Source organism: Macrotis lagotis, chromosome 7, assembly GCF_037893015.1.
Source record: "Macrotis lagotis isolate mMagLag1 chromosome 7, bilby.v1.9.chrom.fasta, whole genome shotgun sequence".
Classification (NCBI taxonomy): domain Eukaryota; kingdom Metazoa; phylum Chordata; class Mammalia; order Peramelemorphia; family Peramelidae; genus Macrotis; species Macrotis lagotis.
This window is the reverse complement of record NC_133664.1, coordinates 40,990,687-41,010,851: the sequence shown is the minus strand read 5'-3', so window position 1 is coordinate 41,010,851 and position 20,165 is coordinate 40,990,687. Positions and strand designations below refer to the sequence as shown.

Genomic DNA, 20,165 nt, shown 5'->3' with positions numbered 1-20,165 from the left:
GAAAATTCACATTGGCGTTTTCTTTCTCAGGACTGTTGTGAGGATCCCATGAGAATAATGCATGTGAAGTTCCCTGTGAACTTTAAGGTGATATTATTATTGTCATTATTATTATTAGTATTGGCATTATCATTATAAAAGTCTGCAAAGTGCTTTATAAATGGTATCTCATTTGATCCTCAAACAATCCTGGGAATGCTGTTGTTATCCTCATCTTATAGATGATGAAACTGAGGTAAACCTAAGTACCTAAGGTCACATTATTAGTAAATATCTGGGGATGGATTTGAGTCTTTCTGACTCCAGGCTAAATACTTAATCCACTGTTCTACCTAGAAGCCATTTATTATGCCTAGCTACTAGTTATTTCATTTGTCTTCATCTCTCAATGATTATGATAGCTCGTAATTCATAAAACCATTGGTTTTAGAACTGAAAGGAACCTTAAAGGTCATCGTGTCCTTTGCCCTCATTTTACTGATGAGGAAACTGAAGCTTAGTTAAATCCTACTTCAAAATTTACAAAACTTTTTCACAATAACCTCCCAGAGTCTGTAGAAAATGACTCTCATTTTACTGATGAAGAGACTAAGATTCAGTGGGTGGGTGACTTTCCCAAGGGACTCATTCAGAGCTTTCTGACTCAAGACCAATTCTCTTTCCATTATACCACATCAGTTCAAGTCAACAAATATTTATTAAGCTATGGGTTAGGTGGCAAAATGTTTAGAGCATTCAGGGGGACATGAGTTCAAATCTGACTTCAGATACTTGACACTGGGTGGTTGGGTGACCTTGGGCAAGTCATGCAACCCTGGTTTCCTCGCATCCAGGACCATCCCCAGTCATTTTGATCTATCTCTGAACCCAGATGGCTTCAGAGGAGAAAGTGAGGCTGGTGACTTAATACAGCATCCCCTCATTCAAATCCAATTCACCTGCATGTCATAGTGTTATCTCCCTGATGTTATGGTCTTCTTTGAGAGTGAAGGACAAAACATCATCATCATCACCATGTAGCAAACACTCCAGTATCTTTGCCAAGAAAACTCCAAATGGAATCATTACGAGTAGGACATGCCTCAAAGCCACTCAAGGAGTGGGGGATGCAAAGAAAGACAAAGCAAACAAACAAACAAGTCCCAGGTCTCAGATTAAATATCGCTTCATTTCCCCTGCTGCCACTATTATTCAGATTTTATTACTTCAAACCTGAAACGAGAGAGTCCTAAATTAATCTCTTAAGATATCTCTCCCCACTTTCAGTCTTCACACCAGGTGATGAATGGCTCTCATTTTGTTGCCCTCCAGCTCAAGAAGAGTCAGTTTATTATGATGGAGAACTGTCCTTAGAGCCAGAAAGAGCCAGGTTCAAATTCTGTCTCTGAAGTATATTGGACAGATGATGCTAAAAAAGCCACCAACTCCTCACCAGAAGTTCTTTTGCCAGTGAAATGACAGGTTTAGCCCCTAATCTAGTTAAAAACAAACATCTTCAATGATTCTCCATTATCTAATGAATCAAGTCAAAACTCCTTTTTCTGGCATTCAATAATCTGGTCTAAAATTTATTTTTCCAGCCTTATTTTCCATTGCTTTCTTTGTTGTTTAGTCATTTTAGTTGTATCTAACTCTGACTCCATTTGGAGTTTTCTTGGCAAAGATAGTGAAATGCTTGCCATTTTCTTCTCCGGATCAGGAAACTGAGGTAAATAGGGTGAAATGACTAATTAGTGTCTGAGGTCACATTTGAACTTGGGTCTTCCTGACTCTAGGCTCAGCACTCCAGTCACTGTGCCACACAGTTACATGTGCTCCATGATACAGCCAAGGGAATACTGGAGCCAGTTTTAACCAACTTTTGAGAGTCAAATGTTAAATTTTCAATGTGAGCAATATATACCTTGGAAACTGGTAAATCAGAGCATGATTTATTGTTTTGTTGATTGTCTAGACTTAAGAAAGTGACAGGGAAAATGTTAATAATTCATACTAAGCTTTAAAAAGTGTCATAAATTCATTTCCTCCCCAGAGAGCTGGTTATTAAACATTTACTAGAATAATTCTAGATATAGTCAAACTGCTCTGCTTGCTATTTCCTAAATAAATTCTTTGCTTTTCTTCTTTCATGTCTTTATTCATGTTGTTCTCTTTTCCTGTAAAGTCCTCCTCACCTATTTCTACATGATGAAATCTTACCTATTTTTCAAGAACCAGACTTAAATCCTGCCTCTGCCATTAATGTCTTCATGATTCATCAGGTGGTACTAATTTAGTCTCTTATGGAGTTATCACACTCTGTTTGGTATGAAATTCTTTGTCATTTCTTCCCTAAGTCATCTCTGCCTTATTAGATTGCAAGCTTTCTGAGGGAAGGGAACATGATTCATTAATGTTATTTTTCCAACAGCACTTAGCACAGAACATGGTAGATATAAATACCCACTCAATGAATGAATGAAATGAATAGAGATCAGGAGGAAAATATTACTAATGTCTTTTCAGAATGCATAGGAATGGACATCTTCCTCTTTGCATTGTTGGAGTACCCATACCTCCAAGACTGCAGGTCCATTAAAATAATGGAGAATTTTTCATCCTTCATTTTCCAAGAGGATTAATGACATCACAGATGATGCTTTGATTTGTACATGAATTGAATTTAAATGAGGCCGGGCTGTACGACAACATCATCTTCACTCTCTCCTCCAGAGTCATTAAAGTTCAGTGGCAGGACAAAAGTCAAGACCACTGATGATAGTTATGCAGTGGGTGACCTTAGTCTTTCTAAAATAATGTCTTTCCCCGGTCTCAGTGTGTCTGAAGCAACTATCTATAATAACAGAATAATGGACAATGGCAAAGAAGGCAGGGTGAGGTGGCTTTGATTAGGGCTAATGAATCATGAATCCAGTTTTCCTCTTTCTCAGACCAAAGGATTTTTTTTTTTATTAATCCTCTTCCTCTTGCTGTAGTTCTCTCTTTTTATTCTCCCCATTTTCTGTTTCCTGGGTAGCAGGGTCCAAATGAACCCGTCCTCAGATCACAGCCTTCCTGAAGTGGTTGTCTTATCCTGCCCAGTTCCCAACCAAAACTCATAACTGGGTCAGAAAATAATTCTCAACTGGAATTTTTTTGGGGGAGCATTTAGACTTAAAAAGTAAAAGAGAATGGAGAGAGAGTTGGCCTCAAAGCCATGAAGAACTGAATTTAAGTCACACCTGATACATCCTTGTTGTGTATATATAGGCAGCTAAGATTATGTGGCTTATTTGTGGGGGAAGGGCAATCTGGGTTAGATCACTTGCCTGTGGTCACTTAGCTAGTAAGTGTCTGAGATTGGATTTGAACTCAGATCACACTGAATCCAGGGCCAGTGCTCTATCCATTGTATCACCTCACTGCCCAGTTAAGAGTATATAGTGCAGAGGAGGGGCTGGCCAGCATTGGTCAAGGTAGCTCCTTATACCAGTGAAGTCACAGTTCCATTTCATTATCTCTAGCCCTATTTTTTATTTTGGATGGATCACGGATAGCCATAGAGTCAATGTAGAGGATTAAGTTACTCCCTTCCCTGAATTCCTGAGAGGGAGAGGAATCTTCCTTCTCCCAGGCAAATTGGGGAGCTTCTGTTCATTCAAGTGGCTAACCCACGTTTACCACTCCCAGGGAGTGAGTCTTTCTTAATATTAGCTCAATTCTCTGAGATCACCTCTGGGGAGGTAGAGGCAGGAGGAGGGCCCCTGCCAGTTTTTTGGCACTGGTCCTGCCAGTCTGATTCAGGACCAGAGAGAACAGAGAGGTACATTCATAGAGAGAACCTGGGAGGTACATTCAGCTCCTGGCCTCAAAGGACCAGAGAATGGGACGTGAGCAGCATCTGTCCTGAGGGTGGCAGCAGACTCCACTGCACCTGCCGCTCAGCTAAGAGTTTAGGGTGGGCATGTCCGAAAATGGGGGTCACTTGGAGCCATTGAAAGAGGATCATCTGGGCTTTTGTAAACCCATGTCTTTCAGCCATCACCTAGTTCAGACCTGGAAGGACCCCTGCTCTCCGCTGTCAGGCTGGACTATGGCTATTTCAAGTGGCCGATCTCTCAGATCAATCAACTAAGGTTCATTGACTGATTAAACCCTAATTATGCGCTGGGATAGGGAGGGAAGTATTAAAAGCTAGAGATGACATTTCCTTGAAGATCTATCATTCTACAAAGAGCATAAAAGGTGAGCAAGTCCATCCAGATCTGAGGGACTTGCTCAAGGGTCCTGCCTCCATATACTCCATTGTTTGATTTGGCCTTCCAATGAAGCTAGGGACCAGGATCAGAACCCCTTACCACCAGTGGAGGAGATAGTCTGATGATGCCCACATTAGTGCCATTATTATGATGGTTGTCACTGTCATTATTTTAACATTCCACACTAATGGTGATAATGGTGGATCCAAGAGGGGGCAATGTGGTGTAAGAGAAGACATTTAGGAGTAGGGGAAAGTTCCCTGTTTAGCTCAGATCTTCATCATCTATCAAATGGGAAGACAACCACTGTCCAGCTTACTCCAAGGACTGGTATAAGGGTGGATAGAAAGACCTGGAAGGGTAATGTGCTTAGGAGGCAGACTTTTTCTTATTATTGACTACTGCCCCATCTCCAGATTTTCATGGTGGGCTTCCTAGACACATCTCACAATTCTGACTATCTAAGTGAAGCCTCATTGGGGTTAATCATGGGATTCAGACCTGGAAGAGCCCTTTGAAATCATTTCCCAAACTCCTCATTGGACAGATGTGGAAGCTGAAACCTTAGAGGGCAGATGATTTGTGCCAGGTGATTCAGGTGGTAGGGAGCAGAATCAGGATTTGAACCCATGCTGACTGAGTTCAAATCCAGTACATTTGACCTTCTAGCATTATCACCAACCCTTGCCCTGGCCCAGGAGCTCCAGCACCAAATAAACAGTCTTATGAAGCATCACTAGACAAATCTTAGCAGGTTGATTATTTTTAAAGCATGGTTATTCTTCTGAAGTAAATCTGGGAAAAAACCTTTCCCAATTTCCCTTGTGTCTGATTACAAGGCTGCACAGGGGCCATCTGGCAGAGGAAAAATATCAACCTTCCTTTGACTCTAATGGAAATGTACCATCACTGGGTTCCTTCCTCACACCTGGAGTGCTCCTCCGCCCCCCCCCCCCAGCTTCCTACGTGGCTCAGCTCAAGTATCTCTAGTCCCTCTTCTCTTTCCTCCATTGCTTCCTGAGGGCAGGAATTGCCATCATTTTGCTTCTGTAGTCCTGGAAACTGCCTCTTCCTGGTACCTCGTTTGAGAGGCCAATAATAAACCAAAGTTTAGTTAGAGGAAAAGAGTAGAAGGTCTGAAAATCAGGGGATGAGAAATGGTCAAGAGGGAGATTTAACCTTGAAAACCAAAGACTATTTGGGATGCAATGGCTGCCTTCAAATGGAAGGATTTTTATGTGATAAGAGAGTAAACCTGAAGGTGTGTAGCTCCAGAGTGGAATGAGGACCAAGAATTCAGGATGAAAGAACTACTACAGTGGCAGATTTGGGCTCAGCACTGGGAAGAGCTCTCTGCCAAATGGAATGGTCCCAAGCCAAACTGGGAGGGAAGGATGCTGCTGGGGATCACGGTGGGGCTCTTGGAGGGAAGGGAGCTTCTGGGGATCATGGTGGGACTCTTGGAGGGAAGGGAGCTTCTGGGGATCCGGGTGGGGATGCTGCTAGAGAACAAAGTGAGACTCCTGGGGGGGAAGGATGATACTGGAGACACATAGACCTCATTTGCAAAGAGGCTGGATTGTGTGGGAGAGGTCTATTATCTTTTTTCCCTTTTAGAGGAGCAGTAGGGTTCCCCATCATTGTCTTTGTTGTTGTTACTGTTATTCAGTGTGTCTGACTTTTTGTGACCCCACTTGGGGTTTTCGTGGCGAATTTTTTTTTCTTGGTTTTGTCCTTTCCTTTTCCAACTGATTTTGCAGATGAAGAAACTGAAGTAAACTGGGTCAAATGACTTACCCAGGGTCATATAGCTAATATGTGTTGGAGGCCACATTTGAACTCATGAAGATGAGCCTTTCTGGCTTCTGGCCTGGCAACCTATGCACTATAGAGCCACCAGCTTCCCTAACAGTGATGGTCTAGAGGCCACGATTATGCACAGCCTGCTTAGTGGGGGGCTGTTTGGGTTCAGCTGTAGGTTCGATTATGGGGGGGAAGGGACCGAGGAATGGAAGAAAAGGATGGAGAGAGCAGATAGAGGAGAAAGGCAGACACACTTACAGCAGGAGGAGATGGGCACACTGATGGCCAGGATCACCCAGACAATGTCCATCTTGCTCAGGCAGATGGTAGGTCTGTGCTGGGGCTTGTCCCCCTCGGTGACGTGGGAGATGTTCCCCGGCATGCCAGGCTTCCAGGTCCCCGCAGGGACTAGTCTGTTGAGGAAGTTCCCCGTAGCAGTGGAGCCCACCGTAGACACAGGGCTGGGGACTCTGCTGGCAACTGTGGGAGTGACCACAGGCCCCTCAACAGTAGGATGGGCACTGCTGGAGAAAGGGGTGGTGCTCCTGGGGAGGAGGGTGCTACTGGGGAGAAAAGTGGGACCCTTGGCGGGGAGGATGATGTTGGGGATCAGGGTAGGGCTCTTGGGGGGAAGGGTGCTGCTAGAGAGTAAAGTGGGGCTCTTGGAGGGAAGGGTGCTGCTGGGGATCAGGGCAGGCCTCTTGGGGGGAAGGGTGCTGCTGGGGATCAGAGTGGGCCTCTTGGGGGGAAGGGTGCTGCTGGGGATCAGAGTGGGCCTCTTGGGGGGAAGGGTGCTGCTGGGGATCAAGGTGGGCCTCTTGGGAGGAAGGGTGCTGCTGGGGATCAGGGAGGGCCTCTTGGGGGGAAGGGTGCTGCTGGGGATCAGGGTGGGCCTCTTGGGGGGGAAGGGTGCTGCTGGGGATCAGGGTGGGCCTCTTGGGGGGAAGGGTGCTGCTGGGGATCAGGGCGGGGATGCTGCTAGAGAACACAGTGGGCCTCCTAGGGGGAAGGGTGATACTGGAGAGTAGAGTAGGACTCTTGGTGGATAGGGTGCTATTGGGGAGAAAAGTAGAACTCTTGGGAGAGAGGGTGATTCTGGGGAGCAGGGTGGGGCTCCTGGGGGGGAGGGTGCTAGAGGGCAAAGTAGGGCTCCTGGGAGGGAAGGTGCTGCTGGGGAGCAGAGTAGGGCTCTTGGGAGGGAGGGTAATACTGGAGAGTAGAGCAGGACTCTTGGTGGACAGGGTGCTGCTGGGGAGAAAAGTGGAACTCTTGGGAGAGAGGGTGCTGTTGGGGAGCAGGGTGGGGCTCCTGGGAGAGAGGGTATTGCTGGGGAACAGGAGGCGTCTCCTGGGCAGAAGAGTGCTGTTGGAGATCAGGGTGGAGCTTTTGGAAGGGAGGATGCTGCTGGGGATCAGAGGGGTGCTACTGGACAGAGGATTAGGGTTCCTGGAAGAGAGGGTGCTGGGCAGTATCTCAGGGCTCCCGGTGGAAAGGGTGCTACTGGCCCCCAGGTTGGGGCTTCTGGAGGCGAGGGTGCTGAGCAGTAGTTTAGGGCTCCTGGTAGAGAGGGTGCTGCTGGGATGCAGATCAGGGCTGACCAGGGCCTGCTGGGTTGTTGAAGAAGCTCCCTGAGGGCTCCCCACCACTGGGGATGAAACAGTGACATTAAAGGCAGCCTGGACAGAGGCCCCCGGGGCTGTGGAGACCCCAGACTTGGCAAACAAAGGTACGCTGGTTCCTGGGATCCGGGGGAGCCAGAAGTCACTGAGTCTTGGGACATCCTGGGACGGGTCACTATGCGGGGGCTGAGAAGGCACTGTTGTGGTTTCTGGATCAGTGGAGAGCTCGGTGGCCACAAAGGTGGCAATGGGCTCTCTCTCGTGGCTAGTTGGGGAAGGGCTGCTCTCTTGGTCTGCCTGCCTGAGGCCTTTCATTTTGTCTCCAAGAGGAGAGTCCATGGATGGTGCCCACACTCCGCCACTGGGCTCTGTGGTAGCAGTCATGACCTGGGGCCTTGGTGATTCGGAGGAGTGATTATAAATTGGACTTTTTGAGGTGGGAGTCGGGGGCTGGGACTCTCTCTGGGAACCAGGCTCGGTGGGTCCTGTGAAGTTGCCTTTGTAAATCTGAAAGATTTTCCCAAGAGGCCGTGCCTGCCCCAAATGAAGGGCACTCTGGTTGCGTGCCCGCTGAGTCTCCTTGCGACCAAGACCACCACTGGCTGCAGGTGGGAAAGGGCGAGCCACCTTCCTGGAAGACCCTGGTGGTCGTGGTGGGCGGCGGGTTGCTGTCACCATGGGAACAAGAGTGGTGTTTGTTAGGGAGTGTTTTTTGGAATGGAGGGGTTTCTTGGTCACCATGGTAGGAGCAGCACTGGTCAGGGGATGTCCATTGGTCTGAGATGCTGTCACCACCACAGTGGTGGGAGCAGGCATTGGGGCATGGTGACTTGTGGAACTAGAGGGCACCGTTGCCATGACAACAGGGGTGGTGTCCATCTGGGGGCTCTGAAGTGACTCCCTAGGAGATGGTTCCTGGGTGGCAAATACCAGCTCTTCTGTCAGTGCCAAGATCAAGAGAACACCTTGGGAGAGAGGAAAAAGAGAACAATTTAAATTTCTTAAAAATTATTTTATTCCAAACTTAACAAACACTGAATAAAATGGGCATTTCTGTCCACATAGAAGAACAGGAAAAAAGAGATCTGTTCATGAAACTGTAGGTGTCTATTATGTACAGTTTGCTTTCCTTTAAAAATATCTACTAAATTGAACCCATAGCTTCGAAAGCTGTCTTGCTTGGCTGGTGCTTTCAGGTCTTTTTTCTACTCTTTTCTCTGCCTTTAAAAAGGGTTTCAATGACATTTTTTAAAATATGTGGCTATTCTCTCCCTACCCCCAACACCCCCCCCTCCCTACCCCCAACTGAAACTCTTTTAACTCTTGCATAGTTAAGGATAAAGTTCCTGCAAGGACAATCTCTGAAAATGTGGACCAGCTCATTCTACCCTTTGATGCCATCCTCTCTCTCTCTAAGGAATGGGATGGAGAGGGATGGTCTACTTCCTCAGGAGAGAAGGATGATTAGACACAGTGACAGCAATTGAATCTCTCTCCAAGGTGGTGATGGTGGTTTTAAAGTTGAGTGGTCCAGGAAGCATCTCGAAGGCTTTAGAGCAGCTTGGATGGCCACTCCCACACCCACTGCAGATCTGTTAGCCTTCTGTTGGCACATTGGACCTTATCTGTTCTTGTTTTCTCTTGTACCATCCGTCCTCTCCCTGACTCCATTCATTATCACATTACCAGTCCCCCAAGGAATTTTCACATTCATACCCTGCCCCTTGGCAGGGCACCTTTGGGGACTTGCTTCTTCCTCTCTCAGAGTCAGGAATGCCATTTTCATCATGGGAAAACCAAGTTTATTGCAAAAGCTTTCTATGGGTTAGGAAAGCTCTCCTATAGAAGGTTACATAGGAATACAATCATATTCCATGCAAACAGGTTTAAATGGCTGCTATCTCTTGGTCTGGCCATTAGGTAGAGGCAATTGGCTCCAACTGTGAAATCCTTGGTCTGCATGGCAACAAAAGACTACAAGAAGTCATTTGATCAAACAAGATGCCAGAGGCTGGAAATATGCTACATCACCTCCTAGCACAGTGTTCATTAAGAGGCTGGGAGTGCCCTCCAAAGGTACTGGCAGCATCAAGAGACGCAGGATCCCTCCTGAGCTTCTGGGAAGCATATGGATGATTGTTTTTTGCCAAAGCAGCGTGCTTTTGGAGGACTACTTAAAACAGAGCACTTTGCAAGGGACCCATTTCCCAGTCTGGTCTATGCCAGGGATGCCCTTCAGAACCCCTCTGTTCCTATGGCTCTGCCCCTACCCCTAATTCACCCTGACCAAGTCATTGCTCCTGAATTTTCCATCCATGATTCAGACACAATCATCAACAGCCTGTCCTTGTTTATTCTTCATTGTTTATGAAGGACAGAACCCGGGAGAGGGCAGAACAGACCTAGGTCCTTATGGATTCCGAATCAACACTGATTGATGATATTTAGTGAAGAGGAGGTGGAATATGAAGGGAGAAGGAAGTGGATGCAACAATAACCATGAGGAACAAAAGTCACCAACTTCTGAAGCAATCCTTAATTATTCCCATCCCTCCACTGCAGCTCGTTTCCAACAAGGACATTCTATTCTTAGCACCTTTGGTCCTGACCTCTCCAATTCTGCCACGTGTCCCTTTATGGTCCTGGGCTTGACAAATGTCCTGGTTTAGCATCAGTGACAGAGAACATAACTTGCTTTCAGATGGAAAACAGACTATAAAGGACAGTGGGGAATTCATCCAGAATCTAGTTATGCTTCTCACTCTTCAGAATAAAAGACATTTAGGTTGGGGGGAACTTTTGGAAAAATCAACCTGCTGTTCATTGTTGGCAGAGATGCAAGATACTGTTTGGGAACTGTGAAAGATCAGTCACGACATTGTACACGGCCTTTCACCGGAAGATTCTGCTAGTGGTTATATGTCCCAAGGAGGTCAAAGACAGAAAGGTACCAACTTAGTCATAATGAATTCCTTAGAGTAGCCTCAAGCTAGAAACAAAGTGGGTCCCCATCCATTGGAGAATGACTGATGAAAATATGGCATATGAATGAAATGAAAAATGATTGCACCACCTCACAACAAATATGAGGATTTCAGAGAAGCATGAGAATTGCAAAAAAATGATGAAGTGTCAAGAAAGTAAGACCGGAAGAATAAGCTACACAATAATTTGTGATAATGCAAATGAAAACAACACTGAAAGGATTACGTACAATGGTTTAGAGACTGGAGATATAAGATACATTCCTCTCCATAGAAGTGGGGGACTACTGATATGAAATGTGGCAAACATTAACAACTTAATGGGCAAATCTGATGGTTTTTCTTGGATGAGGAAAGTTCGATTTGGAAGTGCAGAATTTTGGGAAATGACAGTAATGTTTTAAAGGAAGCAGAGATGGAAAATGATATATCCTGTCTGCCCTGGAGGATAGTCACAGACTCATAGGAATGGAAAGTGGGAAGGAATTTTCACTGTTTATTCCCCTGCTTTTGAGGAAGGCTGCAACTAACAATCCCAGATGTGCTAATCTTTCCTGATGCTTAATGCCTTCAAGGAAAGGATTCATGTTGGACCATGCAAGTTACTCAACTATGGAAGAGTCTTCCTCATACATGTCAAATTATTAAGAATAAATTGCATCAGACAACTTACTGAATACCTTATCTACTACTCCATTACTCCAAATAAATTCATTTTTATCTTTTTTTTAAAAAAACCACTCACATTTATATAATATTTTATATAGTATATAGGTGCAGGTAGGGGTTAGGAAGTCCTGCTTCACATCCTATCCCTGACATTTACTGTCTCTGTGATCCTGGGCAAGTCACTTTTAACTGTTGTCTCCCTCAGCTTCCTCATCTATAAAATCAGGATAATAACTCTTAGCAGATTCTTATCTTATTATACCTTTCTTATGGAATTGGATTGAAGTTCAAAGGAGACAATGAATATAAAATGCATTGCAAACTTCTAAATGTCATAGAAAAAGGAGTTAAAATTATTAATCTCATCTTATTCTGCCTCAAGACAGTCCATTTTACTAGGAAACAGTTCTGCCCTCTCCCAGGTTTTGTCTTTCACAAACAATGAAGAATAAACAAGACCAGGCTGTTGATGATTGAATCTGAATCATGGATGGAAAATTTAGGACCTGACTTGGTCAGGGTGAATTAGGGGTAGGGGCAGATAGGAGGCCAGTGTTTGCACTGCCAACATTGGGATTTACACAACACATCACTGCAAGTAGCCTAGGAACAGAAGGGTTCTGAAGAGAATCCCTGGCATAGATCAGATCAGGAAATGGGTCCCTTTTACCTATTGCTCTTATTTTTGCCCTTCAGGGCCCACTTGAAAAATCTAACCTTTCTTCTCCATGCCAGATCTTCAAATATTGGAAAAGAGTGAAACAGCCATCATGTTCCCATCTTTTCCCCTCCCCCCCAATTCAAAAATTCCCTTTACTAGGCAAAGACACCTCAAATTCTCATGTAGCATTCCTTCTTTCCTTCCTTCCTTCCTCCTTCCCTCCCTTCCTCCCCTCTTTCTTTCTCCCTTTCTCTCTCTCTCTTCTCTTTTTTCCATTCACAAGAATTTATTTGCCCCTCCCACGTTCCCTTACCCTCAATAAAAACTAAAATAAACCTCTGTAATAATATCAATCTTATTATTATTCAGTCATGTCTAGTTCTTTGTGATCCTGTGAATTTGTGATTCCATGGGATTTTTCTTGGCAGTAGACTAAGGCAAATAGAATAAGTGAGCTGTCCAAGGTCACACAGCTTATTAAATGTCTGTGACTGGATCTGAACTTGGGTCTTCCTGACTGCAGACCCAGTGCTGAGCCACCTAGCTGTCTCCAATAAAAGGCATAGATCTGCAAATTCCCCTATTGGTTATATATTGTAGCATCATCTCTGAGCCTGCTGCTCCCCTGATTGCCCTCCTCCTCTGATTTGACAGTGGCCTCCAGAACTAGGGACAATATGCCAATGTTGTCTGACCAAGGGAGCATGCAGAGGTCCTATAGACCTATCCATTGTGTCTTTCTTGGGGCAGACTAAGCCATCCTGGATTTTTTTTTTAAATCTCTGGTCCTCAGGTTCAAGCATCCTTCATTATCTCTCCAGTTGCCGAGCCCTTGGTCACTGTCTTCAGTGTGTAGCTACATCCCAACTTCCCATCATTCATTGTTTTTTTCCTAGGCTCCACCCTCCCACCTGTTAGCACTATTTCTTCTGAGATGACTTGTATGTACCCAGTTATTTTCATGTTGTCTCCCCTTGGCCATGAGTTTCTTGGTTTCAGGGGTCATTTTTTGCTGAGCACAGAGGCTCTTCCCTATTAAGTGCTTAAGCAATATCTCTGAACTGACTGGTTTCATGGATAAAGGACAGTGACTTCCAAAGGAACAGTGTTATAAATAGGACAATACGGGGACAGATGTACAGCTGGTGTACAGCCAGTTTTCATTTGGGAGCTAACATTCGGATTGTAAAGACTGTGTGTTTTTTAAAAATTTGGATCATAAAAAGGTTATTACAGTTTTATTCTTCTATTTTCTCCTCTCAACCTCCAATGCAACCTTCAGTATGCAAATCAGCTGAGCATTCACCTACAGGCCTTGGTACAAAAGGCTGAGGACTGAATAGACTGTGGATCTCAAAGAAAGTGCCCAGGGCCTCTAAATAAGGCTTGCACAATAACTACAAATTTATATTCAAGGCATCTTACAGAAGGCTGCCCAATTCAACCCTCTTCCAATTGATCTGGGGCACACCCCAATTTGCATATCATTTACATGAATTGGCATAATGAGTTCCGGAGTTGCTAATTCAAAATAGGTAGAGTGAAACAAACTAAATCAATTCAGTTAACTGATTATAAGTATATTAAAGCCCAATATGGAAGATTGGGATGGACTAGAAAGATAGAGCTGATTTTTAAACCATGGAAGAACGATGATTGGGGATGTCCAGCTCATTGAACATGGATGATGGGAGAAGCTCCCGGGTTTCATGGTGAAGACACTTATATGATCTTAGAGGCAAGGGAAGGTAAATCGGGTTTGTTTCTCTTACTGAACTGATGGATTTTATTCTCATCGAAGCTTATGTTCCTAAAGCAATACTTTTTCTTTATTCTTCTAAGGCATGTTATTTTATATATATATATATATATGGATATACAGACACATATAATTCCTATACACACATATTTGCATGTACAGGTACAAAAAATACACAGATATATGTTTCCATGCATGTTTATTTGTGTGTGGTATGTGTGTGTATGTGTGTGTGTGTGTGTGTGTGTGTGTGTGTATATTTTTTTAATATAAAAACAAACCTTTTTTGTTCTAGGAACATATCATCCACCCTGATCTCTCAAATCTACAACCATTCTATTTCCAAGCTTCTTTCCATTGCCTTCTCATTCAATGATTCAGTCTTTTTGGGCTTTAGACATTATTAATTTGTTTGATTTTTATGCCACTTCCTCTACCTTCTTTCTCCCCACCTCTAATCCCAAAATACTATAGGGAACATTTTTGTTTTCATAATGAAAATGAATTAAAAGTAATTGTATATAGAATTTCTTCACATTCTATGGATCATTGGATCACAGAGACTAAATCTGTAGATTTAGGAGGTCATGGAGAAAACTACTCTCACACTCTCACATTGCCATTTTATAGATGAGGAAATTCATCAGAGACATTAAATGATTTGTTGGAGGTCACACAGATAGTATATGATGGAGCTGGGGATTGAACCCAGATGCTTTGCCTCCTGATCCAACTTGCTTTCCCATGTACCATCCTATGGGTTTGGAACCCCTGCTCTAACTCCTTGGTCACCAGAGGTTCAATGTCTATGAGTTTTGGGGAGAGGGAAGGTTTACATGTTATATGAACACAGCACTTATGGGAAGAAGAAGATATGCCCTTTACCTCCCCTCCAGCACTGCTCCATTCCTTTTTTTTTTTTTTTTTAACATTTTTTGTTAGGCAAATGGGGTTAAGTGGCTTGCCCAAGGCCACACAGCTAGGTAATTATTAAGTGTCTGAGACCGGATTTGAACCCAGGTACTCCTGACTCCAGGGCCGGTGCTTTATCCACTGCGCCACCTAGCCGCCCCTCCATTCCTTTTTCAACAAGTCTATTCTCTTTTCTTTTTACAAATAGATCTTACTTCCCTACTACATTAGGTTCCTTTTTCAATGAAAGATCCAAGAGTTACTTTCTTTAGACTTCTCTTAAAGTCGGATCTATCACTGAATCAAAGGGAGTGAAGAGAATCTGAGGTGAGAGGTGATACAGTCCATTTCCTTGATTTGGGGGCAAGAAACCCATTCAGAAAAACTAGAAATATATCTTAACACTTTAAACCCTAGGGAAAACCAATTCCATTCTCTCCTTCAATCAATGCTAAACAACCTCTTGTTTATATACAAACTCTCCTATCAATAAGCACATGATCTTTTATAAGGCATGTTTTACTGGTTTGAAATGATAGACTCAGATTGGCTGGGCTCCTGAGGCCCCCCGCCATCTCTAAGCTCACATTCTATCAGGGGATGCAACCTATACATGCCTAAATATTAATTAATTCACCAACAATTTGTCCATGTGCTGTGTTAAATGGTCAATGCTATAGACACAAAGAAAAAGCAAAACCAATCCCTACCTTCCAGTAGCTTACATTGTAAAGGGATGAGAATAAATACAAATAACACAAATAGAGATATATAGCATAGAAGGAAGATGACCAAGAATATACTAAATATACACATTAAATACAGAAGAATGGGGGGAGGGCAGGAGAGGTAAGATTCTAGTCTCTAGGGGGAGAAAGAAAAGTCTAATTTGGGATTTTCTTGGCACAGATAATGGAGTGGTTTGCCATTTCCTTTTCCAGCTCATTTTACAAATGAGAAAACTGAGGGAACAGAAATAAGTGACTTATGCAGGGTCACACAAATATGTGTAGCTGGATTTGAACTCAGAAAGGTTAAGTTCTAATTCCAGGTCCAGTGCTCTATTCACTGTACCACCTAGCTGCCCCATTCTGAGAGACAGATTTACAATCTCTATTTCTCAGTGTGGTCATTCTTGTTTTGAAACCTTCTCTGCAAACATATGTACATCCATTTTCAGTGTGAGCTGGGGAGCATTTCCTAAGAAGGAACTAATAACTAATTGCTCCTGTCTTTTTTCCTTGAGGTTAACTCTCTGGGTCACTGAGTTAAAAGAGCAGAAGGCATTCCTCAGCGTGGTTACAGCTAATTGGGCAGCCATCAAGGCTTCCTTTGGGAATAGTCTGGGGATCACTGCTTCAACCGTTCGCTTCATCAGGTCACTGACTCTGTGGGGGCTGGTCCCTGGGGTATAGAGCTTCTGAACCCATGCAAAAGAAAATTGCTTTGGAGAATCAGAGGAAGAGAGTATGTCTGGGGCCATGAATGTGACAGAAACCTGTGACTGTAGGTTCCAAAAATATTGGGCATCTGGTTATAAGAGCTGTTTGCATGCAAAAGGGAGAAAAAGAGTTGGAAAAGGAGAGAAGAAGGATAATAGGAGAAAGGCAAAAAAAAGTAGATGATTTTTCCACCTTGGAGGTGTAAATCTTGGAAGTTCATTGGAACATAAGTTCTACCCCGCCAACTCCTGTTTGCCCCCTTGAAAATGGATAAAGGGAGAAATTAGAATTTCTATGGGTGGTCTTGTCATTTATTAAGGGTGTCAAACAAGTCTCATGTGTCTCCTATATTGGTCTCCCTTCCATAATCATATATGTTACTGCATATATGTTTATCAGATTTTCAAAAGACAGACTAGTGTAGTTGACAAAGCACCTGACTGCAAATCAGAAAGGTAAAACCTGCCACCATGACTGATTGACTGTGTTACTCTGGGCAAGTTACTTAACTTTTGTCTGAACCACTTTCTAAAATATTCTCAGCACTTTGCTCAGTGACCAGCAATAGTGGGTGCTTAAAAATGTTTCCTAATATATGGACTATTGAACTAGGTGATTTCTATGGTTCCTTGTAACTCTAAATTAATGATCTGTGAATTAAGAGTGTGAAAGAGCAAATAGGTTGGAGCAAAATATAGAACCCAAAGCCCTTTTAGAGGCTTGTGTGAGATCAACATTATTTTAATTCTATGATATTTGCCAATTAAAATACTCTCTTTTCCAACTTCATATCTGTGAGGCTGGATTTTCTCCATTTATTTAAACAAAAATAACACATTGCAACAGATTGCTTGCAGAATCAGATAGCTGAATCTAATTGTTTTCTATTAGGCCAGACATTAAAGTGATTTACAATACTATGAAAATAGTTTCACGCTTTTCCTTTAATTTGTTTCAGGAAATTGAGTTGTTTTTCAGAAAAAAAATTGTTATTTATATTTACATGTAATAAGTGTCTTATTTTTATTTTAAAATGACTGATAAGTACTCTAAAGTTTGTCAGTTTTAATTTCTAATATGGTAAATATGGCTAGCAGGGAAGTGCTGAATCTAGTTTGAGAGAACCCTTTTTATAGTTGTTTTTCAGAAAAATATATTATTTATATTTACATGTAATGCCTCTTATTTCTATTTTATTCATTCATTCATTCATTTATTTATTTTAAGTTTTTGCTAGGCAGTGGGGCTAAGTGGCTTGCCCAAGGCCACACAGCTAGGTAATTATTAAATGTCTGAGGAGGGATTTGAACTCAGGTACTCTTGACTCCATGGCTGGTGCTCTATCCACTGTGCCACCTAGCCATCCCCTTATTTTTATTTTTAAATGATTAATAAGTACTCTAAAGATTGTCAGTTTTAATTTCTAATATGGTAAATATGGGTAGCAGGGAAGTGCTGAGAGACATTTGAGAGAATCATTGTTATGTTTTCAGTGTGAGTATATATATCTTGGAAATCAGCAAATGTTACAAATCAGGACTTGATTTATTGTTTTGTTGATTTCCAAACTTAAAAAAAGTGAGGGAGAAAATGTTAATAGTACAGATTAACATCCTCTCTCCATCATCCCATGAGCTGGTTGTTAAATATTTACCAGTATACCCTCAATGTTAGCTACATAAACAAAAGCTCTTTGGGGTCCTCAATAATTTTTAAGACTGTATACATTGGTGTAACCAAAAAAAAACCACACACACAACAAAAAACTCTTGACAAATTCTGTCTCTGATATTAGTTGTATGATCCTGCAAAGTCACAATGCTTTCTGAGTCTCTGGTAACTCTAAGACCATAATTAATCAATCAATCAATATGCACCAATATCTTTTTGTGAAAGGAATTATGCTTGGGGTTGAGGCTGTAAAGCCAGGTGTCAAAGATGATATTGATAAGAACTTGAGGGTGTGGCTAGGTGGCTCAGTAGATAAAGCACCAGCCCTGGAGTCAGGAGTACCTGGGTTCAAATCTGGCCTCAGACACTTAATATTACCTAACTGTGTGGCCTCGGGCAAGCCACTTAACTCTATTTGCCTTGCAAAAAAAAAAAAACCTAAAAAAAATTAAAAAATAAAAAACAAATTCTGATAAGAACTTGGGTAATTCATTATAAGCCTATAAACTCATGAGAGAAGAAAGGGCTGGAGGGTTGGGACATCTGTTGAGACTTGATGATACTTTTCTAGGGGGTGAAACTATCTAGAAAGTCATATGGTTGGATATCCCTGGACATCTCTGGCTTCGCTTGTTTGGTTCCAGGTTGTAGAAGCCACTAGGACAGCTAAGTGGCATCATTATGCATAGAACAATGGGAAGACTCATCTTCCTGAGCTGATATCCAACCACACTTACTAGCTGGGTGACCCTGGGTTAGTTTCTTAACCCTGTTTGACTTAGTTTCCTCATCTGTCAAATGAGCTGAAGAAGGAAATGACAAACCACTCAAGTATATTTGCCAAAGAAACCCCAATAAGTTACAAAAAGTCAGACTCGACTGAGATGACTCAATAGCAACAACATAGTAGCCCTGATAGTAATCTAGGAATTCATGCATTGTGACACAGTCCTCCTCACCTGTGACAATATAATACTTTTCTAGATGCCATAAGACTTTGTCTATTGAGATCATCTTTCATTCTGGATTGAAGCCTTCTTTACTTCTAAGACTTGGTTCTTGACAAACATGGCAGTGTGGCTTAAGGGAAATATCACTACAATAGGAACTAGGAGACTGGAGTCCTAGTATTGGCTTTTCTGATGATTATTTGTGTGTTAGGAAGTAAAAGTGCAACATTTCCAAGTAAGTGGTGCAGTGGATAAAGCACTGGGCCGAGATTCGAGTTCAAATTCAGCCTCAGATAATTATCTGCCATGTGACCATGGGCAAGTCACTTAAGTGGCATCTGCCTCAGTTTCCCCAGCTGTAAGGTAGAGATAATAAAAACATCTACCTCACAGGGTTGTTGTGAGGATCAATTGAGTCAATATTTGTAATGTGCCTGGTTCATAAGCTTAATAAATTCTTGTTCCTTCCTTCCCTCCTCTCGAGGCTTTGGTTTCCTCATCTGTGAAATGAGGTGACTGATCTGTATGACCTTTAGATTCCTTTTAGCTCTATAATTCTGGCAAGATAAATTACTTTCTGTTCCATTTCTGCACCCCTTCCCCCTCAAAAAAAAAACCTACAAACCCAACCACATGAAAAAGAAACCTCAGACTCTTTCATCAGAAATAGTTCCCATGAGAAGATCAAAGTTCATTCACAAGAAGTTAAACTTGACATCATTCCTTCTTCTCTCTTCCTTTGATCTCCTGAATCAGCTCACGGAGAATTATAGCAGCATTTCCTTCTTGTGTTTTCATTCTGCTACCCAAGCCCAGATAAGATAATTCTTCCATTTCTTTCTCCCTATTAAATATTTCTTTCTTATAAATTTCCTTCTAAAAATAGCTTAGTTCCATTTCTCTCTAGGGAGACTAGGGAGCTCACTAGGGTACTCAGCTATCCTTCCAGAAGGTTCTAGAGGATGGGGTTAAAAATCTTCACTCTGCTGCTTACTAGGAGTGTGACCTTAGGTAATTCACTCTCCTCTCATCCTCAGTTTCTTCATCTGGAGAATGGAGTAGATGAGGCTGGGGTAGATGATCTATCTCTAAGGTCACTTTCAGCTCTAAAATCCTAGGAATCAGAATTTTACTGTGCTAACACTAACCTTAGAACCATTTCATTTTTTCCCCCTCAGATTTTCCCCATCTAATTGCACACATATTATCATTGGTCTTGATCCTCAGTCTGGGGAAAAATGGATTCATAAACCCTGAGTTGAGCAGGATCTCAGAACATAGAGCACCAGTGCTGAGACACAAAGGTCCACTAATCTAATCTCTTTTCATGGATGAGGAAACTAAGTCCAGAGAAGATGACATAAACAGCATTATCATCACCAGCATCATTACTTCATCACCAGTACCATCACTGCACCACCATCACCACCACCATAATTGTCATCATCATCATCATC

General features: G+C 42.7%; 1 protein-coding gene across 8 annotated transcripts in view; it reads right to left on the bottom strand.

The window, feature by feature from the left end:
- TMEM108 (transmembrane protein 108) overlaps nucleotides 1-20,165 on the bottom strand; it is a 366,409-nt gene that overhangs the window by 8,691 nt on the left and 337,553 nt on the right. For 7 of the 8 annotated variants that reach the window (XM_074195824.1, XM_074195825.1, XM_074195826.1 and 4 more), the window contains one exon: nucleotides 6,590-8,625. In XM_074195824.1, the coding sequence (XP_074051925.1) occupies nucleotides 6,683-8,625 (1,943 nt within the window). In that variant the 3' untranslated portion in view covers nucleotides 6,590-6,682. Of the gene's footprint in view, nucleotides 1-6,299; nucleotides 8,626-20,165 lie in introns of those variants that run through there. The other variant, XM_074195832.1, reaches the window with a different exon arrangement.